This window comes from Balaenoptera ricei, chromosome 14 (genome assembly GCF_028023285.1).
Source record: "Balaenoptera ricei isolate mBalRic1 chromosome 14, mBalRic1.hap2, whole genome shotgun sequence".
In the NCBI taxonomy this organism is placed as follows: Eukaryota; Metazoa; Chordata; class Mammalia; order Artiodactyla; family Balaenopteridae; genus Balaenoptera; species Balaenoptera ricei.
Genome location: NC_082652.1, coordinates 1,883,853 through 1,907,723, shown reverse-complemented (window position 1 = coordinate 1,907,723; position 23,871 = coordinate 1,883,853). Strand labels below are relative to the sequence as shown.

At 44.0% G+C, this 23,871-nt stretch overlaps 1 protein-coding gene and 1 long non-coding RNA gene across 5 annotated transcripts in view; one reads left to right on the top strand and one right to left on the bottom strand.

The window, feature by feature from the left end:
* Positions 1 to 1,636, bottom strand: part of STX2 (syntaxin 2) — a 38,482-nt gene extending 36,846 nt beyond the window's left edge. For 2 of the 4 annotated variants that reach the window (XM_059894084.1, XM_059894082.1), the window contains exon 1: positions 1,406 to 1,636. In XM_059894084.1, the coding sequence (XP_059750067.1) occupies positions 1,406 to 1,435 (30 nt within the window). In that variant the 5' untranslated portion in view covers positions 1,436 to 1,636. The remainder of the gene's footprint in view (positions 1 to 1,405) is intronic. The other 2 variants (XM_059894085.1, XM_059894083.1) reach the window with 2 other exon arrangements.
* LOC132347514 (uncharacterized) lies at positions 709 to 23,871 on the top strand. Its single transcript, XR_009497214.1, has 4 exons — positions 709 to 781; positions 3,436 to 3,495; positions 4,772 to 4,935; positions 23,782 to 23,871. It is a non-coding gene; the product is annotated as an uncharacterized LOC132347514 (long non-coding RNA).

Genomic DNA, 23,871 nt, shown 5'->3' with positions numbered 1-23,871 from the left:
GAGTGAGATAACAGAACAGTAATTTGCTGCTTCACACGGTGCTGACCTGCAAAGTGCAGAGGTCAAAGTACCTGACCGTTAACAGAAAGGGAAGGAAAGAAAAATCACTATGAAGAAACTTTCTGGGGATGACTGTAAAAGCAGAATTTCCACAATCTTAAGAATGAATAATTCACTGCCTTTCTGAACTAAGACTCCTCAGCCGGCTGACAGAACACAGATAATAATCCGACTGTTCTCTCTCCTTCCTAAGCCTGGGGCACAGCTAGATCCGTTCTAGAAGCAAAGAAGAGAGGTTAACTCATGACATTCAATGGATGCCTTAGGGCAGTGGGCCTAGCGCAGGTCTGAGGCTGTCAGGGATTCTGTGCGCTGGGAAACAAAATGCAAACGTTCAGCACAATTAGTACTTGTGTTGAATATTGTTAAAGAAAAAGAATGAATTCTGTTGGCCTAAAATTTTTCAACGCTCTCACACTCTATGAACGTCCACTACAGCTTCAGCGTCACCATCTCATTCACAGCATTGTCTGTGGAACGCATCAAACCCGAGTCCAACGCCTAAGGGGACAAAACACTGCCCTCTTACTACAATAGTCGGTAATTTGCTGTCGCTACTCGCTGAGCCCCTACACGCTCCACTAGCTGGGCTTACTGGCAGTAAGCAAGCACAGAGCAAACCATTTACAGGGGAAACACAAGGCGCCGCTCCGTACCTGCCTCGCCGCTCCCTCCCAGCGTCCAGCCCTGCAAGCCGTCCCCCCCCCCGGAGGCGCGTCAGGTGCGTTCACTCCCACCGCGCGGGGTCCCGTCTTAGACCCCACGGAAGAGACAGGGGGCGAGGGGACAAGTCCTGCTCCCCAGGAGCTGACACCCACTAGGGTGGGACGGACCATAATTCCGCAAGTAATTTCTGGTCGTGCTGAGTGCTGTGCAAGGATTCAAACCAGGCGACAGGCTGGAGTGACTCCAGGGAAGGGATCAAGCTGGAGAAGCGGCGGAGCCCAGCTCAGAAAAAGGGTTCGAGGTCCAGTCCGGCCGCTGCCCTGAGACGCCCTTTCAAAAGCTGTTTCCCCGCCGCGCGGAAGCGAGGGCAGAACAGTGCCCGCCTCTGGGCCGTCGGGGCGTCCGGGAGACTGGAGGGGGGCGTCCGGGACACTGGAGGACGGCGACCCACGAGGGGCGCTGCGGGCTGGGGGAGCCCTGCGCCCCCGCCCCGACCCCACCCGCTAGGCCGCCCCGACGGGCCGGCGCCCCCCGACCTGGCCTCCCCTTCCCGCCCGCCCCCGCGCCCCCGCCCCCAGCCCGGCCCGCGAGCCCCTCCCGCCAGGCCCCGGCCCACGCCCGCGCCCCCAGCGCTCCCGGCCCGAACCGCTATCCGCCCGCTCGCCCGCCCGCCGCTCACCGCCGTCAGGTCCGGCAGCCGGTCCCGCATCCCCGCGGGCCGGGCGCCGCGCGCCGCCGCTCAGGCCTGCCCGGCGCCGCCTCCGGCCGGCCGCAGGCTCTCGATGGCCCAGCCGCCGCCTCAGCCAGCCGGTCACCGTCCCCTCCGCCGGCGCTGCCACGGCAACCGCGCCGGCGCGCTCTGCGTACGCCCGGCCCGCGCCGCGCCCAGGCCCACGCAGACGGCGGGAGCCTTCCTGCGGGAATGCCGCGGCCCGAGGGGCGGGGCCCGCCGGGGAGGGGCGGAGCCTTGGCGGGGTGGGCGGGGACTATCGGGGAGGGAAGGGGCCGGCCAGAGATGGGAAAGAGGCGGGGCCTCTTAGGCCCGGACAGGGACAGGACCTGGTGGGGGAAGGGGCGGAACCTGACTGAAAGTGGAGGGGCGGGGCCTGTTGAGGAAAAGGCGGGGCAGGCCACGGAGGGGCGGGGCACGGCCGAGCTGCGTTCTGGCGGCCTCGTAGCCTGGTCAGTTAGATGCACCTTTTACCCTTCTTGATTGCTTTTATTTTTGTGCTTTCGCATTCATTTTATTTATTTTAAAAATTCGTGGTAAATTTGGTGACAAACTTAGCAAGCCTATGGAGATGAGCTGGGTGCAGCTTTGCGTATGCATATTCTGAACATAGGCCTTCTCTTTAAGGCTTCATACCAGCCTTTTGTGTGAATAAAGGACAAGAGATAAAGTAAGTCCTATAATGCTTAACGAATATAACTTAAAATGGCATGGGATGGTGATATGCACGGACTCAGGCCTTGGGATGCAGTCCTAGTGGAGAAAGAGGATACAGAAGCGGATAAATAAATAAGCAAAAAAAATAGGGGCATGCACTTGGAGGAGAGCTGAAAGAGGGGTGGCTACATCAGAAAGGTGGGCATGAGAGGCGCCAGAGTGTAGGCCAACAAAGTTAGAGGGAACAGTCCCCAAGACCACTCTCACTTCTGACACCAACTACAAGTTCCGGGGGTTCCCCCACCACACTCAAATTCAATAATTCACTGGAGGGACTCAGAATTCACTAAACCCTGCAGCGCTGACAGTTAGGGTTTATCACAGGGAAGGATACAGATTAACATCAGCGAAGGGCAGAGGTGCATGGGGGGAGACACAGTAGCACCAAATGGGAGGCTTCTGTTGTCTTCTCCTTGGGCAGTCAGGGTACATTACTTTCAAGCATTGATGTGTGTCAATATACACGAAGTCGCCCACCAGGAAATCTCACCCGAGCCACCAAATTCTGAGTTTTTATTGGGGCTCCATTGCATAGGCATGACTGATTGATTAATTGCCCTCCTGGTTGATCTAAGTCTCCAGGTTGACCTGTACCCATGGAACCCGAAAGTCCCATCCTAAATCACATTGTCACTATCTGGCTAGTCCAAAGGCCCCCAGGCAAACAAATACTACTTCCAGGAGTGAGAGCAAAGGACAGACTTCTTTTTGGACAAGGTTAAATTCTTTACTACCTCCTTGAATAGGTGGCTTTTGTGCTATGATCTAAGGTAAAGAAAGCAGCCATAAGAAACATATTTGAGAATAGTCTAGACAGAAAAAGCAGGGAATTTTGGATTTGGTTCTGGGCGTGACTGGGTTCTTGGATTATAGTAGAGGAGCAGGGGAAGCAGAGACTAGACAGTTTAGAAACCAAAGATAGGGACTTAAACTTGGGTGGACTAGGGGCAAATTTGTCTCTTCTTAATTTATGACTTTGTTATGTTTTTCATAATTTAAATCAAAATCAATAATTTGATGGATATGGGTTGAACAAAAATCCTCCCTTTTGACTAAGCAATTAAAATGAGGTGTGAGCAGGGGGTGAGGAGGCAGTAATTGTACAGAGCTTTTCTGAGACTGGAGTTAATATAAAGGGGGTAAAACTGAGTGAGGGTAGAAAAACACCTGGTCCTGGACACAGCGTTTGAGCTCCTGTGTCAAGCAGTACTTGGAACCAATATACCGCAGGACTTTCATAAGCCAATGAATTTCTTTTTCAGGTTTTTCACTTAGAATGAAGACGTCCTAATACATTGCTATGAGAATTTACAGACTAAGAGGTAAGCTACTTCTGAAATGTAGGGTCCCGGGGAATAGGGGCTTTGGTCTGTTTTGTTCACTATTGTGTCTCCGATTCCTACAAAATGTCAGGCACATTGTAGGCACTCAATACACAATTTGTAAAATAAAATAATAGATGTTCAAAAACTCTAATTCAAGAAGATACACACACCCCAATGTTCATAGCAGCACTATTCACAATAGGTAAGACATGGAAACAACCTAAACGTCCATCAACAGAGGAATGGATAAAGAAGATGTGGTACATATATACAGTGGAATACTACTCAGCCATTAAAAAAGAATGAAATAATGCCATTTGCAGCAACATGGATGGACTTAGAGACTATCATACTAAGTGAAGTAAGTCAGAGAGAGAAAGACAAATACCATATGATATCACTTATATGTGGAATCTGAAATATGACACAAATGAACTTATCTACGAAACAGAAACAGACTCACAGATATAAAGAAGAGACTTGCGGTTGCCAAGAGGGAGGGGTGTGGCAGAGGGATGGCTTGGGAGTTTGGGATTAGCATGTGCAAACTATTGTATATAGGATTGTATATACAATTTTATATTGTATATTGTAACAAGGACCTACTGTATAGCACAGGGAACTATATTCAATATCCTGTGATAAAGGAAAAGAATATGAAAAAGAATATATATATATATGTAACTGAATCACCTTGCTGTACATCAGAAATTAACACATTGTAAATCAACTATACTTCAATAAAATTAAAAATAATAATAATAATAATAGATGTCCAGTCCTGGCTTTGAATCCCAGTTCTGCTATTTACTCTCTGTGTAACTTTGGATTGTGAAAACTAATAAAGGGAAACCTCACTAAAATGGAGTCAAGAGGCCAGAGGGGGTGCTCTCACTCAATGTTGCTCTCACTCAATGTCAATACAGATCCCAGCAGGAAGAGATGGTACCTCACATCCCCTGTGGGAAGTGACATTACTACCACCAGCGAGAGGAAGATTTTCTCTTGGCCTGGCAACAGCTCAGCCAATGAGAGACCATCACACCTCAGCCAATGAAAGCCACTGTATTTCAAATTCCCAGTTTCTTCCAACGGACTTTTTGTTCATAACAGCCCCTCCCAAGTTCCCCTTCTCCTCTACAAGAGTTTCCTTTCTTTTGTTTTACCAGACTTGCTTGTAGGTTGCCGTAGTTGCACATCCCAAATTGAAATTCTTTGCTGCTCAGGAGTAAACCCATTTTGCTGGTAAAATAACTGACTTTTATGGTTTCAGGTTAACAGGACAAAAAGACTAATTCCTCTAAGCCTCAATTTTCCTGCCTGTGAAGTGGTGAAAAGGCAGCTTTCAAGCTGAAAGGCTGTGACTTTCCCATTTTGACCCCACTATGCCTCCAGAGACTGATTCACCCTACTCATTTGCCCTCTTAATTGCAAACAGTGAGTATGAATGATGTCTGTTTAATCAATTTATGCTTATTACTCTTAGAAACAATTAACACCTAATAGAAATCTAAACTACACATGGTAAAATTTGTTACAAATTTAAAAAACCGATTGAAAAGTTATATCTGGTTAGCAACAGCAGAAAAAATTACTCAGAAAAATTAGGCTTCGTAGAAAGAATCATTAACATAAAATTAACTTCCTAAAAATGCACACTGCAAAATTTGCTCTTTAAAAATTGATGAAAGCATCAAATCTTAACAAACCTTAGATGTGCAAAATGAAGCCTGGAGAAACTGCACTGAGTAAAAATTATTTACCTATCTGCACACACACCAATACTCTCCAATGCCAGAAGCTGTAATAAATAAATGTTTTATGCTGGAGAGCTGATTAATGAGTAAACTCTTCGCAGCGGAAAGTACAGGGGTAGTGTACTGAGTAGTAGACTACTCAGGTTTGAGTAGTGACTCAGACAGGCGGGTCTGATCCAGGTACTCAGACAGTCGTCAGGGCTCAGCTTTCATCCGCCAGGTGACTCCTCTTTATTGGCCTCTGGCTCTGGCGGGAGCCAGATTCAGTTCCAGGGAAAAGAAAGAGCACCTTTTCTGGGTTGCAGCCTCAGATTCCCGAACTTCACTCTGACTGGATCAACTGGGGTCATTTGTCTACCCCCGAACCAATCACCAGTCAGGTGGCTCTGTGGTTGTGATAGGTCAAACCTGGTCATGTGACCTCCCTGGGACCGGAAATGCCTGTCCCGGAATTCACTGGCAGATGGAGGTCTAATGAACGGGGCTGAATCCTGCAGAAGGACAAGGGGTTCTGCGTGGCTGAATAACCACCCCATGCCACTCCATCCCAGGGAAGATAAACTCACCAGCAAGAAATGAAAAAGGAAGACATTGGGGTCTTTCCATTGTACTGTGTAGAACGCTAATTAAGGCATTGATTTACCCTAACACGGTTCCCTCTGGAAAACACTTTCTTAATGAATCCTTACTGATGTCAGAACAATTTTGACTAAATGTGTTTATCCATAATGTTCCCTGGATTCTGAATGTGGCATCTAAACATCCAGTTTCTGTGGTATCTCACTCGAAAAAATGGAGTCCCACAGTCAAAGCAATTAAAAATGAGTCCAATCTTTATTAGGTTATCCCTAAGAATATTAAAAGAGGTCTCATTTGTAACCCCCAAGATCACTCTTCAAATCCTTTCTACAGTCTTCTAGTGTTTCATGTCTTTTATACCCTATAGTTCCCAGAGTACTCTTTTTCTCACTCAGCACCCCCTAAACTTCCCCACCAGGGCACTCGTACTGGGTCAGCACTTTCCATCCATCCACCACCACTGTTAATTTCTCTCCAATAAGTATTGGCCCTGCCTTTTCCTCCCCCTCCCCCAACAGATTATTCCAAAGCATATAATATGGGGAGCAGTTGGATAATGTTGAATTGTCAGCCAGAAGTTTCTTATCCTGCCAGGGGAAGAATGAGGGTGTGGCTACTAATATATAATTTGTCAATTTTCCCTTATTTCTTACATACATAGGCAGTCAAATGTCTCTGGGGGTCAAAATATCAGTCAGATCACAGTAGTGCGTTCAAAACAGCTACTTACCAAAATTGAAAGAGACCTATGTTCCTAAGAAAGAGAATCTGATTACCACCCCCTTGATGGATGGGGGTAGTTCTCGAAGAAAGGGGGTCATTGTGAGTTGGACTTAGACAAGGCCTGAAAATGTATCCTCTCCTACAGTAGGCCACCTTAGAAAGGAGAGAAGGGAGAGAGAACAGGGGCAACGAGAAAGGCCATTAGTCACTGGGATAAGCATCATAATGCCCCCCATAGATGTCCACACCCTAATCCTTAGAACCTGTGACTATGTTACCTCATATGGCAAAAGGGGCCTTGCAGGCTCTTGGACTTTCCTGGATTACTAGGGGTGGGCCCAGTCTAGTCACCTGAGCCCTCGCAAGCAAAGAACTTTCTCCAGATGAAAAAGATGCGGCAGAAGGGGCTGTCAGAGAAACTGCAAATGTGAGGTGTCAGTGCCACATCACTGACTCTGAAATGTAGGGTCATGTGCAAGGACCCAAGAGACTTCTAGGCCCTAAGGGTGGACACCAGCTGACAGCCAGAAAGGAAATGGGGCCCTCTGTCCAATATCTGCAAGGAACTGGGTTCTACCAACAACCTGCGTGGGCTTGGAAGCCGATTCTTCCTTGTACCTCCCTATAAGGGCCTGGGCATTGACACTTTGATTTCAGCCTTATGAAACCCAAGCAGAGAACCCAGCTGAGCCACCCAGACTTCTGACCTATGGAACTGTGAGCTAATAGATATATATTGTTTATAGCTGCTGAGTTTTCAATAACTTGTTATGTCAACAATAGAAAACTAATATAGTCATTTACTAAAATTAGGAATTTAGCTCCTGGAAGATAGGGCATATATCTTAATATTATGTGTCCCTTTTCAAGGAGTGTTACAAATAAATGAATGAAAGAATGAGTAGGGCAAGGATGGTGACACACTGATCTTTCTATCTGTCCTCGCTACCCACATAGCTATGTTTTGGGTTGACATGAACTGAATAAATAAATCATACCTTTAGTTGCCACAGAGTGAGAAGGGCCTACAGAGAGCTAGAACAGAACTGAATGCCTCCTGAAATCACGGTGGGAATCATGTGACAATTCATAGGCCAGAGACTCACAGTTAAGGGTGATGTACACCCCAGCACATTGGCTCCAGCCTTCTCCTATGCAACCTAGAATTTTCATCTAGACCATCGGTTTTATTTTCCCCACCTGATTCATCCATCAGAAATGGTTGACTCTTCAGTACACTAAAGTTGAAGCCAACACTCTGGAGGTTACAGCACACTGATAACATGCTGTGCAGATTGATGGGACCGTTTATAAACCCTATATATATAAAGTATTACTCACTCAGAGTAAAAAGTAAAGTCCTTATAGTGGCCTGCAAGGTCCTGTCCAATCTGATCATCCTCCAAGACCTCCAGAGCCTTGTTTCCCTCTGCACTTCCCTCCACTGACTCCCAGCCAGCCATGTGTCACCTCAGGGCCTTTGCACTGGCTGTTCTTGTCTGAATGCTCTTCCCCCAGATATCTGTGTAGCTTGGTCCCTTACTTCCTTTAAGACTTTGGTCCAGTGACACCTTTTCTGGGAAGCCTGTCCTGCCCCGCCCTGTTAAAAATTGCCATTTCTTCTTCACACTCTGAACCCTCTTACCTTGTTCTTTTTTCTCCTTAACACCTACACCCTCTGACCAACTATGTCCTATACACACTTATTTTGTATGCTGCTTACTATTTGTCTTTCTCCTCCGAAAAGTCCACTCCATCAAGGGCAGGGATTTTTGTCCACTTTGCTCAGCAATTCTTGCCAACACCTGGAATGGGGCCCAGCACATAGGAGGTGTGTAATAAATATTTGTCGAGCAACTTATGCTGCAAAATTTGCTTAATACATGTATTCATTCAAAAGTAAACTTTATTACCGTGGTGGGAAACTTAACGGAAAATTACAGGTTCGTGAATTTCTGGCCAGCTGCAGAGTTTGAATTTGAACCTAGCAAAGTTCCTGCCTATTTTAAAATTTGTGACTCTAAGTTAATATATTTATTTATTTTTTTAAACATCTTTATTGGAGTATAATTGCTTTACAATGGTGTGTTAGTTTCTGCTGTATAACAAAGTGAGTCAGCTATACGTATACATATATCCCCATATCCCCTCCCTCTTGCGTCTCCCTCCCACCCTCCCTATCCCCACCCCTCTAGGTGGACACAAAGCACAGAGCTGATCTCCCTATGCTATGCGGCTGCTTCCCACTAGCTATCTATTTTACATTTGGTAGTGTATATATGTCCATACCACTCTCTCACTTCATCCCAGCTTACACTTCCCCCTCTCCATGTCCTCAAGTCCATTCTCTACATCTGCATCTTTAGTCCGGTCCTGCCCCTAGGTTATCAGAACATTTTTTTTTTTTTTTAGATTCCATATATATGTGTTAGCATACGGTATTTGTTTTTCTCTTTCTGACTTACTTCACTCTGTATGACAGACTCTAGGTCCATCCACCTCACTACAAATAACTCAATTTTGTTTCTTTACATGGCTGAGTAATATTCCATTGTATATATGTGCCACATCTTCTTTATCCATTCATCTGTCGATGGACACTTAGGTTGCTTCCATGTCCTGGACACTTAGGTTGCTTCCATGTCCTGGCTATTGTAAATAATGCTGCAATAAACATTGTGGTACATGACTTTCTTTGAATTATGGTTTTCTCAGGCTATATGCCCAGTAGTGGGATTGCTGGGTCGTATGATAGTTCTATTTTTAGTTTTTTAGGGAACCTCCATACTGTTCTCCATAGTGGCTGTATCAATTTACATTCCCACCAACAGGGCAAGAGGGTTCCCTTTTCTCCACACCCTCTCCAGCATTTATTGTTTCTAGATTTTTTGATGATGGCCATTCTGACCCGTGTGAGGTGATACCTCATTGTAGCTTTGATTTGCATTTCTCTAATGATTAGTGATGTTGAGCATCCTTTCATGTGTTTGTTGCCCGTCTGTATATCTTCTTTGGAGAAATGTCTATGTAGATGTTCTGCCCATTCTTGGATTGGGTTGTTTGTTTTTTTGATATTGAGCTGCATGTGCTACTTGTATGTTTTGGAGATTAATCCTTTGTCAGTTGCTTCATTTGCAAATATTTTCTCCCATTCTGAGGGTTGTCTTTTTGTCTTGTTTATGATTTCTTTTGCTGTGCAAAAGCTTTGAAGTTTCATTAGGTCCCATTTATTTATCTTTGTATTTATTTCTATTTCTCTAGGAGGTGGGTCAGAGAGGATCTTGCTGTGATTTATTTCATGGAGTGTTCTGCCTATGTTTTCCTCGAAGAGTTTTATAGTGTCTGGCCTTACATTTAGGTCTTTAATCCATTCTGAGTTTATTTTTGTGTATGGTGTTAGGGAATGTTCTAATTTCATTCTTTTACATTTAGCTGTCCAGTTTTCCCAGCACCACTTATTGAAGAGGCTGTCTTTTTGCATTTGTATATTCTTGCCTCCTTTATCAAAGATAAGGTGACCATATGTGCGTGGGTTTATCTCTGGGCTTTCTATCCTGTTCCATTGATCTCTTTTCTCTTTTTGCGCCAGTACCATACTGTCTTGATTACTGTAGCTTTGTAGTGTAGTCTGAAGTCAGGGAGCCTGATTCCTCCAGCTCCGTTTTTCTTTTTCAAGATTGCTTTGGCTATTCAGGGTCTTTTGTGTTTCCATGCAAACTGTGAAATTTTTTGTTCTAGTTCTGTGAAAAATTCCATTGGTAGTTTGATAGGGATTACATTGAATCTGTAGATTGCTTTGGGTAGTATAGTCATTTTCACAATGTTGATTCTTCCAATCCAAGAACATGGTATATCTCTCCATCTATTTGTATCATCTTTAATTTCTTTCATCAATGTCTTATAGTTTTCTCCATACAGGCCTTTTGTCTCCTTAGGTAGGTTTATTCCTAGGTTTTTTATTCTTTTTGTTGCAATGGTAAATGGGAGTGTTTCCTTAATTTCTCTTTCAGATTTTTCATCATTAGTGTAAAAGAATGCAAGAGATTTCTGTGTATTAATTTTGTATCCTGCTACTTTACCAAATTCATTGATTAGCTCTAGTAGTTTTCAGGTAACGTCTTTAGGATTCTCTATGTATAGTATCATGTCATCTGCAAACAGTGACAGTTTTACTTCTTCTTTTCCAACTTGGATTCCTTTTACTTATTTATTTTTTTCTTCTCTGATTGCTGTGGCTAAAACTTCCAAAACTATGTTGAATAATAGTGGTGAGAGTGGGCAACCTTGTCTTGTTCCTGATCTTAGGGGAAATGGTTTCAGTTTTTCACCACTGAGAATGATGTTGGCTGTGGGTTTGTCATACATGGCCTTTATTATGTTAAGGTAAGTTCCCTCTATGCCTACTTTCTGGAGGGTTTTTATCATAAATGGGTGTTGAATTTTGTCAAAAGCTTTTTCTGCATCTATTGAGATGATCATATGGTTTTTCTCCTTCAATTTGTTAATATGGTTTATCACATTGATTGATTTGTGTATATTGAAGAATCCTTGCATTCCTGGGATAAACCCCACTTGATCTTGGTGTATGTTCCTTTTAATGTGCTGTTGGATTCTGTTTGCTAGTATTTTGTTGAGGATTTTTGCATCTATGTTCATCAGTGATATTGGCCTGTGGTTTTCTTTTCTTGTGACATCTTTGTCTGGTTTTGGCATCAGGGTGATGGTGGCCTCATAGAATGAGTTTGGGAGTGTTCCTCCCCCTGCTATATTTTGGAAGAGTTTGAGAAGGATAGGTGTTAGCTCTTCTCTGAATGTTTGATAGAATTCGCCTGTGAAGCCATCTGGTCCCAGGCTTTTGTTGTTGGAACATTTTTAATCACAGTTTCAATTTCAGTGCTTGTAATTGGTCTGTTTATATTGTCTATTTCTTCCTGGTTCAGTCTCAGAAGGTTGTGCTTTTCTAAGAATTTGTCCATTTCTTCCAGGTTGTCCATTTTATTGGCATATAGTTGGTTGTAGTAATCTCTCATGATTCTGTGTATTTCTGCAGTGTCAGTTGTTACTTCTCCTTTTTCACTTCTAATTCTATTGATTTGAGTCTTTTCCCTTTCTTTCTTGATGAATCTTGCTAATGGTTTATCAATTTTGTTTATCTTCTCAAAGAACCAGCTTTTAGTTTTATTGATCTTTGCTATCATTTCCTTCATTTCTTTTTCATTTATTTCTGATCTGATCTTTATGATTTCTTTCCTTCTGCTAACTTCGGGGTTTTTTTTTTTTTGTTCTTCTTTCTATAATTGCTTTAGGTCTAAGGTTAGGTTGTTTACTTGAGATTTTTCTTGTTTCTTGAGGTAGCCTCGTATTGCTATAAACTTCCCTATTAGAACTGCTTTTGCTGCATCCCATAGGTTTTGGGTTGTCGTGTTTTCATTGTCATTAGTTTCCGGGTATTTTTTGATTTCCTCTTTGATTTCTTCAGTGATCTCTTGGTTATTTAGTAGTGTATTGTTTAGCCTCCATGTGTTTGTATTTTTTACAGTTTTTTTTCCTGTAATTGATATCTAGTCTTATAGCATTGTGGTCGGAAAAGATACCTGATGCGATTTCAATTTTCTTAAATTTACCAAGGCTTGATTTGTGACCCAAGATATGATCTATCCTGGAGAATGTTCCATGAGCACTTGAGAATAAAGTGTATTCTGTTGTTTTTGGATGGAATGTCCTATAAATATCAATTAAGTCCATCCTGTCCAATGTGTCGTTTAAAGATTGTGTTTCCTTATTTATTTTCATTTTGGATGACCTGTCAATTGGTGAAAGTGGGGTGTTAAAGTCCCCTACTATTATTGTGTTACTGTCGAGTTCCCCTTTTATGGCTGTTAGCATTTGCCTTATGTATTGAGGTGCTCCTATGTTGGGTGCATAAATATTTACAATTGTTATCTCTTCTCCTTGGATTCATCCCTTGATCATTATGTAGTGTCCTTCTTTGTCTCTTGTAATAGTCTTTATTTTAAAGTCTATTTTGTCTGATATGAGAATTGCTACTCCAGCTTTCTTTTGATTTCCATTTGCATGGAATATCTTTTTCCATTCCCTCACTTTCAGTCTGTATGTGTCCCTAGGTCTGAAGTGGGTCTCTTGTAGACAGCATATAGATGGGTCTTGTTTTTATATCCATTCAGCCAATCTATGTGTTTTGGTTGGAGCATTTAATCCGTTTACATTTAAGGTAATTATTGATATGTATGTTCCTATTACCATTTTCTTAATTGTTTTGGGTTTGTTATTGTAGGTCTTTTCCTTCTCTTGTGTTTCCTGCCTAGAGAAGTTCCTTTAGCATTTGTTGTAAAGCTGTTTTGGTGGTGCTGAATTCTCTTAGCTTTTGCTTGTCTGTAAAGTTTTTAATTTCTCCATCGAATCTGAATGAGATCCTTGCTGGGTAGAGTAATCTTGGTTTTGGTTTTTTCCCTTTCATCACTTTAAATATGTCCTGCCACTCCCTTCTGGCTTGCAGAGTTTCTGCTGAAAGATCAGCTGTTAACCTTATGGGAATTCCCTTGTATGTTAATTGTTGCTTTTCCCTTGCTGCTTTTAATATTTTTTCTTTGTATTTAATTTTTGATAGTCTGATTAATGTGTGTCTTGGTGTGTTTCTCCTTGGACTTATCCTGCATGGGACTCTCTGTGCTTCCTGGAGTTGATTGAGTATATCATTTCTCATATTAGGGAAGTTTTCAACTATAATCTCTTCAAATATTTTCTTAGTCCCTTTCTTTTTCTCTTCTTCTTCTGGGACCCCTATAATTCAAATGTTGTTGTGTTTGATGCTGTCCCAGAGGTCTCTGAGACTGTCCTCAATTCTTTTTATTCTTTTTTTCTTTATTCTGCTCTGCAGTAGTTATTTCCACTATTTTATCTTCCAGGTCACTTATCCGTTCTTCTGCCTCAGTTATTCTGCTATTGATTCCTTCTAGAGAATTTTTAATTTCATTTATTGTGTAATTCATCATTGTTGTTTGCTCTTTAGTTCTTCTAGGTCCTTGTTAAACGTTTCTTGTATTTTCTCCATTCTAATTCCAAGATTTGGGATCATCTTTACTATCATTACTCTGAATTCTTTTTCAGGTAGACTGCCTATTTCCTCTTCATTTATTTGGTCTGGTGGGTTTTTATCTTGCTCCTTCAACTGCTGTGTGTTTCTGTGTCTTCTCATTTTGCTTAACTTACTGCATTTGGGGTCTCCTTTTCGCAGGCTGCAGGTTCATAGTTCCCGTTGTTTTTGGTGTCTGCCCCCAGTGGGTAAGGTTGCTTCAGTGGGCTGTGTAGGCTTCCTGGTGGAGGGGACTGGTGCCTGTGTTCTGGTGGATGAGGCTGGATCTTGTCTTTCTGGTGGGCAGGGCCGCGTCCAGTGGTGTGTTTTGGGGTGTCTGTGAACTTAGTATGATTTTAGGCAGCCTCTCTGCTAATGGGTGGGGTTGTGTTCCTGTCTTGCTAGTTGCTTGGCATAGGGTGTCCAGCACTGGAGCTTGCTGGTCATTGAGTGGAGCTGGGTCTTAGTGTTGAGATGGAGATCTCTGGGAGATTTTCACCATTTGATGTTTCGTGGGACCAGGAGGTCTCTGGTGGACCAACGTCCTGAACTCGGCTCTCCCACCTCCGAGGCTCAGGCCTGACGCCCGGCCGGAGCAGCAAGACCCTGTCGGCCACATGGCTTTTCTCCTCTTTGACTCTTCTCCCATATTTTGGGGTCCACTCTCTCTCAGCTGTTCATGGCCCAGGCGGAGGGGATCGGGGTTGCTGGCCGAACCATCTCTGTCAGCCTGAGTCTCTTTTAAAAGAGAAAGATAGCAGCTGGAGTGTGGCAGACAGTCCTCCACGGCTTCCCGCGCCCCAGGTTTGCACAGTATCCGTATCAGCAGCCGCCGCAACCACCACCTCCTAAGCCGAGAAACAACCAGTTAACTTATTTTTATTTGACTTAAGGATATACTAGGGGACATTTTCAAAATCCATTCAAATTCAGACCTCTAAAAAATGATTGTCGGCCTTCCCTGGTGGCGCCGTGGTTAAGAATCCGCCTGCCATTGCAGGGGACACGGGTTCGAGCCCTGGTCTGGGAAGATCCCACATGCCGCAGAGCAACTAAGCCCGTGCTCCACAACTACTGAGCCTGCGCTCTAGAGCCCGCAAGCCACAACTCCTGAGCCCGCGCACCTAGAGCCTCTGCTCCACACAAGAGAAGTCCCCGCAATGAGAAGCCCGCGCACTGCAACGAAGAGTAGCCCCCGCTCGCCACAACTAGAGAAAGCCCGCACGCAGCAACAAAGACCCAATGCAGCCAAAAATAAATAAGTAAACTTATATTAAAAAAAAAAAAAGACTGTCAATTGACCACAGGATTGTTTGCTCTGATTGTGAGTTGAAGACTGGGTTAGAATTCACTTTGTCTTCTCCTGACCCAGATACAGAATGTACATTTAAATGAGAATGAATCTTTCAAGGTATTTGGAAATGCAATAGCCTTGTTTAATTTATCATGTAAAGTTTAGAAACAGGCTACCCTTTTAAAGATGGGACTGAATACGTTATCTGGAAACAGCCTTATGATGTCACATATTGTATTAATCTCCTACTGCTGCTATAACAAATTACCACAATATTAGTGGCTTAAAACAACGCAAATTTATTATCTTACAGTCATAGGGGCCAGATGTCTCACTGAGCTAAAATCAGCCTTTTCTGGAGGCTCTAGGAGAGGTGTGTGTGCTTCCCTTTTCCAGCTCCTAGAGGTGCCCATGCTCCTTGGCTCACAGCCCCTTGCTCCGTCTTCAAAGCCAGCAGTGTAGCACCGTTCTGACCTTTCTTCCATTATCACATGTTTTACTGTGAACACAGCCAGAGCTCCACTGTGTAGGGCTCATGTGATCAGACGAGGCCCACCTGGATGGCCTCTGCACTCAAGGTCCCTACCGCTAATCATGCCTGCCAAGTCCCATCTGCCATGGAAGGTGACACAGTCACAACAGGCTCCTGGGACTAGAGCATGGACATCTCTGGGGGCCATTTTTCTGCCTACGACACATACTCTTGGCTTATTTTTCAGAGAATTATTTAATGTATTCGCTTATGTGAGTGGAAAGGAAACAGGATGACGTACTCCACAGATCATGACTCATGACTTTTGTTTTGGCACTGATGTTATCCAAGAGAAAAAAAATTACTTGAAATGCTATCATCAGATCATTCCTGAGGAGACACTCTTTGAGCTACGAGGCTGAAATGGCACATGGGGATCAGAAAGATACACATATCCCTGATAATCAGGAAAAGCAAATCAAAACTACAATTCAACACTATTTTCCCAACTTCTAGGGAAAATAAAAAATACACATCCCTTTGACGTAGCAATTCCACTTGCGGAAGCTAAATTTCCATGACTGGAATCCCCTGGCGGTCCAGCAGTTAGGACTCTGCACGTTCACTGCTGAGGGCCCGGGTTCGATCCTTGGTCAGGGAACTAAGATCCTGCAAGCCACGAGCGCGGCCTTAATTAATTAATTAATAATTAATCAATTAAAGTTCCATAACAACAATAGCCCCAGGATGTAAATAGATGTGTTTAAGGATATTAACTGCTGCATTGTTTTAGTGGGAAAAAAGCTTAAAAGCAAATGACTACTGGTAGTGGAAGATTTGAACAACTTGGGATTCACCAGTGTAGTGACTATTACGCAGGAGGACACAGGGTCCTGCTGCTTCCCCAGCCTCCATCTCAGTGAGATGTATACATCCAGGCAGGCCTGACACGTGCTGTCAACACTGGCAGAAGAAAACAGTCATCACACTGCCTTAAGCTTGAGCCCCAGGTCTGATCCATTCTACCAAAGCATACTGTGAATTCATGTATTTCCTAAACCCTGTGTTATGGGTTGAATTGTGTCCCCCCCCCAGAAAGATACGCCTAACCCCTGTACCTGTGAATATGACCTTATTTGAAAATTGGGTTTTTGCAGATATGATCAAGTTAAGAGGAGGCCGAGGACGGGTCCTCATCTTATAAGAAGAGGAGATTAGGACACAGACACACGCGGAGGCAGGGACACAGGAAGAATGCTATGTGATGCCAGAGGAAGCATTGCAGTTTTATCTGCAAACCGAGGGGCCCCAAAGATGCCAGCAAGACCTGCAGCCAAGAGAAGAGCCTGGAACAGATTCTCCCCGAGAGGCTCCAGAGAGCACGGCCCTGCCGTGAAGACCTTAATTTCAGAATTCCAGAACTGTGAGAGACTAAATTTATGTTATTTTAAGGCACCCAGTTGGTGGTAGTTTGTTATAGCAGCCCTAGGAAACCAGTACACCCTGGAATTATCTTATAAATAGCACAGGGATGCTATATTAGCGATTACTCTGTCTTATAAGAGTTAGTTTGTACAGAGTAAGTATTCAAAATGTATCACAATTTTTTGAGTTATTTGTAGTGAGGTGGACGAACCTACAGTCTGTCGTACAGAGTGAAGTAAGTCAGAAAGAGACAAACAAATACCGTATGCTAACACATATATATGGAATCTAAAAAAACAGTACTGATGAACCTAGTGGCAGGGCAGAAATAAAGACACAGACATAGAGAATGGACTTGAGGACACAGAGGGGAAAGGGGAAGTTGGGACGAAGTGAGAGAGCGGCATGGACATATATACACTACCAAATGTAAAATAGATAGCTAGTGGGAAGCAGCCGCATAGCACAGGGAGATCAGCTCGGTGCTTTGTGACCACCTAGAGGGGTGGGATAGGGACGGTGGGAGGGAAGGAGATGCAAGAGGGAGGGGATATGGGGATATATGTATACGTATAGCTGATTCACTTTGTTATACAGCAGCAACTAACACAACATTGTAAAGCAATTATACTCCAATAAAGATATTTTTTAAAAGTACCACAATTTTTGAAACCCTGAAAAAATATACATATTGAAATTTTAGATATATATACTATTAAATATATACTCGAAAACAAATATAGTGGAATTTTTCATACACACTTAAAATTATACACCTATATATCCACATGTCTAAATATCTATCTATAGATATAGATACTGTACAGACACTATACTGTATATATATTATAGTTGACCCTTGAACAATGCAGAGGTTAGGAGTCCCACCCTCCATGAAGGCAAAAATCCACGTATAACTTACATAATCCTCTGTGTCCATGGTTCCTCCAAATCTGTGGATTGAGCCAACCATGGATCATGTAGTATTGCATTTTTTTTTTAATTAATTTATCTATCTTTGGCTGCATTGGGTCTTTGTTGCTGTGTGCGGGCTTTCTCTAGTTGCAGCGAACGGGGTTACTCTTCATTGCGCTGCCCGGGCTTCTCATTGCGGTGGCTTCTCTTGTTGTGGAGCACGGGCTCTAGGCGCGTGGGCTTCAGTAGTTGTGGCACACGGGCTCAGTAGTTGTGGCTCATGGGCTCTAGAGCGCAGGCTCAGTGGTTGTGGCGCATGGGCTTAGTTGCTCCGCGGCGTGTGGGATCTTCCCGGACCAGGGCTCGAACCCGTGTCCCCTGAATTGGCAGGCGGATTCTTAACCACTGCGCCACCAGGGAAGTCCCAGTACTGCAGTTTTTTTGTTTCTGTTTTTTAAATTTTATTGAAGTATAGTTGATTTGCAATGTTGTGTTATGTCTACTGTACAGCAAAGTGATTCAGTTATACATATACTGAATACTGAATGTATATATATACACATTCTTTTTCATATCCTTTTCCAATCTGGCTTATCACAGGATATTGACTATAGTTCCCTGTGTTATACAGTAGGACCTTGTGGTTTATCTATTTTATGTATAATAGTTTGCATCTGGTAACCCCAGACTCCCAATCCACCCCTCCCCCTCCCACTCCCCCTTGGCAACCACAAGTCTGTTCTCTAGGCCTGTGAGTCTGTTTCTGTTTGGTAGATATGTTCATGTGTGTCGTATTTTAGATTCCACATATAAGTGATATCATATGGTTGCAATTTTTACTGTTGAAAAAAATTTGTGTATGAGTGGACCCATGCAGCTCAGACCCCTGTTGTCCAAGGGTCAACTGTATATAGTTACTAGGTATCTGTCTACCTATATCTGGAAGTAAATATAAATACCTAGAGATCTAGATAGATACACAGACAGATGGACAGATAGATAGATAGGTAGATAGGCCTAAAATGTCCAGGCCTGTCTCAACCTCTGAGAAGCCCTGTTATACCCTACTATATACTTCTGTTTTCTTATGGCATTTTCTAGCCTCTTTCCTCAGACTACACCCTCCTAAGGTGACACGGGACACAGAATAAAAGCCTCTTTCACAGAGAGGGCTCTGTGCTACGGTGGACTGCCAACAGGCAGCTTTTAAAGTTCTTCTTGCTAAAAAGAAACAACCGTTGTTCCTGACACAAGAGGCCCCTTGCACTCCTGCGGAGACCCTGAGTTTACACAGAAATACAGCCAAGTGTGAGCCCCTCCTGTGCTCTCTGAGCTGGTGCCCTCCAGCTGCACGTCTCTTGGCAGCCTCGGCCTCAGTGCCTCTGCCCTCCCCTCCCCACCCCCCCAGCCCCGAATTCTCTTCCCTCCAACACCTGTGTGGCTCCTTCCCTCACCTGCAGGTCTCTGCTCAAATGTCACCATCTTAGGGGAGGTCTGTTGGTCACCCCGTCTCACTGTCACCCCCTTCCTCTGGCATCTGTATCTTCTTTACCTGCTGTATTTCTCACCTGAGCGGTGATCACTATGTCACACATCTATCTCACTTACTTGGCCAGTCCATGTCCTGTTCTTCCTTCTAGGACGAAAGATCCGTGAGCCCAGGACCCTGTGGGTCTGCTTTGTTCGCTGCCCCCATCCTCAGGGAGTGCCTGGTCCCTCGAGGTGGTCTGTAAACATCAGCTGAATGAATTAATGAATCTGTATTTTTTCGTCGCTGTGTCTCAGACTTACTCAACGAGAGGTTGTGAATTCAGACATCTCAGGGTGCAGGCAGGTCAGTGAGTAGAGCAGGCTGGGTGTCAGATGACAAGTGACCAATAGCAAATGACACCAGGCCTCAAGTCTGAGACATGATGGGGAATGGTGGGGTCCGAGGCAAACGGCAGTGTCTGCCCCAGCCGTGGGGGGCAGTGGTACTTACCTCCAGACAGCGCAGCGATGCAAGATATCAGGCCCAGTGCTTTCCAATCTTGATGTTCAACAGAAACCAGGTATCTGGATTTTTACAGGAAATATCCTCACTTTTTGTGTTAGTTATCTATCACTGCAGAGCAAATTACCCTAGAAGTTAATAGCTTGAAGCAACAATTCACGGTATTATCTCACACAGTTTCCAGGAATTCAGGAGTGGTTTAACTGCGGGGTTCTGACTCAGGGCTCAAGAAATTGCAGGTAAGACGACGTAGGCCTGAGTGGGGCTGGCAGATCCACTTCCCTGATGCTCCCTCACAGGCCAGCTAGCTCCTACTGGCTCTTTGCAGGGGGCCTCAGCTCCTTGTCCCGTGAATCTGTCCAAAGGGCTGTGCCTGTCCTCACCGTATGGTGACCGGCTTCCGGAGTGAGTCGCCCCAGAGAGCAAGGTGGACGCCTCAGAGCCTCAGTGACTTAGATTTAGAAGTCCACTGTCCATTGTGACACCCTCCATTGGTTAGAAGTGAGTCACTAAACGCAGCCCATGCTCCAGGAGAGGAGAATTAAGCTCAAGTTGTTGTTTTTTTTTTTTTTTTTTAAGCTCAAGTTTTTTGAGGAGAGGCGTATCAAAGAATTGTGGACTCATTTTAAAATCATCACTTTTTTTTTTTTTTTTTTTTTTTTTTGGCCGCGATGCGCGGCTTGTGGAATCTCAGTTCCCCTACCAGGAATTGAACCCGGGCCACGGCAGTGAAAGCCCGGAATCCTAAGCACTAGGCCACCAGGGAACTCCCTGAACCATCACATTTAAAAACGCTGGCAAGTTGTTCAGATATAAAGCGTGTTGCTCTTCCCCACCCAGTGTAGGACAAACAACAGCTCTGAAGGCTGGATTCGTTCATGGACCGTCAAAGCATATCCTCTGCACCATTCTGTGGGATCAAAGGGCCATATGGCAATAATATATGCAATCCTCACCCTTTTGATTTTGAGGAAGACAGTTTCTGTGCTAACGCTAAGAAGTAGCACGTAATCTGTTCATCGTTGTGGTCCCTATGTAGAAAATTGACTGTCAAATAAAGAAAATATCTCACAAGTTTCTGATATTCATCAGCTGGATTGATGAATGAATTAGATAATGAAATGTTTAAGAATAGCTTCCTTATTGGTCTGCATCATCAACAAAATTGATGGAAACCGCACAAACAGAAAAGTTTGGGGACTTCCCTGGTGGTCCAGTGGCTAAGACTCCACCCTTCCAACGCAGGGAACGTGGGTTCGATCCCTGGTCGAGAAACTAAGATCCCACATGCCACATGGCATGTCCAAAAAAAAGAAAAAGATTCCCAAGTGATTCACGTGTACAGTCACATTTGGGAAGCAATGTTAAAAAAAAGAAAGGCTTGGCCCTGTACGTGATAAATGTTTGTTATTTGCTTTGTGATTAGTCTTTGATATGAAATAGCATTATTTAAATTCTAATAAGTTGTGTATTTAAATCACTATCATTTTTATTAGATTATAATGCTGCTGTTTCTGATGACTCTTTCTGTATTCAGATGGGATTCATAGCAATTCACTCGATAATTCAACAAATATTTACTGAGTTTCCGTTCGTTGCCAGGCACCGTGTGAGATACCTTGAATATCATGACAAACAAGGCACGTAGTTTATTCTAGTGAGGGAAAGAAAGATTTAAAAAAGCAAGCATGTGAATAATTAAGCAAGGTATTTTCAGTTAGTGGTAAGTGCTCTGGGGAAAAGTTGAACAGTGCCTGAGATGGGGAAGGGCTGATGTGGTGACACCACATGAGAAAGGGTGATCAGGGTGGGTCTTCTGGAGGAGGTGACATTTGCCCTGTGACCTGAAGGGTGAGAAGGAGCTAGTCATGCAAAGATGTGGAGGAAGAACATTTTAGGCAGAAGGACCAGTAACTGCAAAGGCCCTGGGGCAGGAATGAACTTGGCCGAAGAAAGATTCAGAAAGGTTTGTGTGGCTACAGCAGAATTACACGGAGAGAGACCTGAGATGGGGCAGAGAGATAGGTACAAGATAGGTCATGTAGGACCTGGTTGGCCTTGGGTTTCAGCTATCTGAATGTGATAGATAGGAAAGCATTGCAGGGGTTAAGAGGGGAGAAGGATGGTCTGATATGTTTTCAGAAGATCATTCTGTGCCTCCCGATAAGATGCACTGAGAAGGACATAGCATCACTTCTGGGGTGTCCCAACCCAAACTGCATACCCTGAATCTAGTCCTGAGGAAATATGAGACACGTCCAAATGGAGGGACCTTCTACAAAGCAATGGGCCTATGAAATACTCAGCAAAAGGGTCCAGGCCATGAAAGACAAAGAGGAAGGTACTGTCCTAGATTCAAAGAGACTAGACAGAAAGAGAAAGACAAATACCATAGGATATCACTTATATGTGGAATCTAAAATATGACACAAATGAACGTATCTACGAAACAGAAACAGACTCATGGACATAGAGAACAGACTGGTGGTTGCCAAGGAGGAGGAGGTTGGGGGAGGGATGGAGTGGGAGGTTGGGGTCAGCAGATGTAAGCTTTTATATACAGAATGGATAAACAAGGTCCAACTGGGGCATTCCCTGGCAGTCCAGTGGTTAGGACTCCACACTTTCACTGCCAAGGGCCCAGGTTCGATCCCTGGTTGGGGAACTATAATTCCACAAGCCATGTGGCGCGGCCAAAAACAAAAAAACAAAAAAAAGGTCCAACTGTATAGCACAGAGAGGTCCAGTGGTTGAGACTCTGCACTTCCACTGCAGGGGGCGCACGTTCGACCCCTAGTCAGGGGTACTAAGATCCTGCAGGCCTTGAGGCGCGGCCAGAAAAAAAAAAAAAGAAGAATGTATATGTGGGGCTTCCCTGGGGGCGCAGTGGTTAAGAATCCGCCTGCCAATGCAGGGGACACGGGTTCGAGCCCTGGCCCGGGAAGATCCCACATGCTGCGGAGCAACTAAGCCCGTGAACCACAACTACTGAGCCTGCGCTCTAGAGCCCATGCGCTACAACTACTGAGCCCATGCGCCACAACTACTGAAGCCCGTGTGCCTAGAGCCCGTGCTCTACAACAAGAGAAGCCACCGCAATGAGAAGCCCGTGCACAGCAACGAAGAGTAGCCCCTGCTCGCTGCAACTAGAGAAAAGCCCTCGCGCAGCAATGAAGACCCAACGCAGCCACAAATAAATAAATAACTATTAAAAAAAAAAGAATGTATATGTGCATAACTGAATCACTTTGCTGTACAGCAGAAACTAAAACAGCATTGTAAATAAACTATACTTCAATTAAAAAAAAAAAAGAGATAGAGATTAGCAGGACAGGTCCACGTAACGTGTAATCCTGGAGGATCTGCACCAGATAAGGGCAGGAGGGAGACAACTGCCAATTAAGTCCTGTACATTTGATAATTCGATATTCGATAACATTCGATATTCGATAACAATATGAATTTCCCAATTTTGATAAGTGTGCTGTGACTATGTAACAGAATGTCCTGAGGTTTTAAGCAGTACACACAGAGGGGTGTCCTGTTTGCCATTTAGTCTCAAACATCGCAGTGGGAAAAAAATCATATATATATATGATCTACAGAAAAATGTATGTACGATATATATACTGTGACAGAAGGCTAGGATGGTAAAGAAAAATGATCTAGTAAATAATGTTAACGTTTGGGGAAATCAGAGGTAATGGATGCTGAAATTCCTTGTACGATTTTTGCAACATTTTTTTTTTGGTATTTGGCAGCAATTTTTTTAAACTACAGGTTAAGCATGGGCTTGCAATCCACACTGGATGCCAGAGACAAGTAAGTACCTCTGTAAACTGCAAACGAACCAATCACCCAGGAGCTCTGTCTAGAACAGCTAGTACTCTTGGTTTGGTATATATCCCCTTAGCATTTTTGTCGGAGGAAATTTTTTTTTGAATGACAAAAGGTATAAACAGTGGTGTTCTCACCACCCAGAATTATATAATGGTTAATAGGCTGTCATATTTGCTTCAAATCACCTTTTAGAAAAAAAGAAGCAGACATCGCAGATAAAGTTACGATCTTCGTTGACCTCTCATCGTTCCATCACACTCCTCGTCACCATTTCTTGAAGCG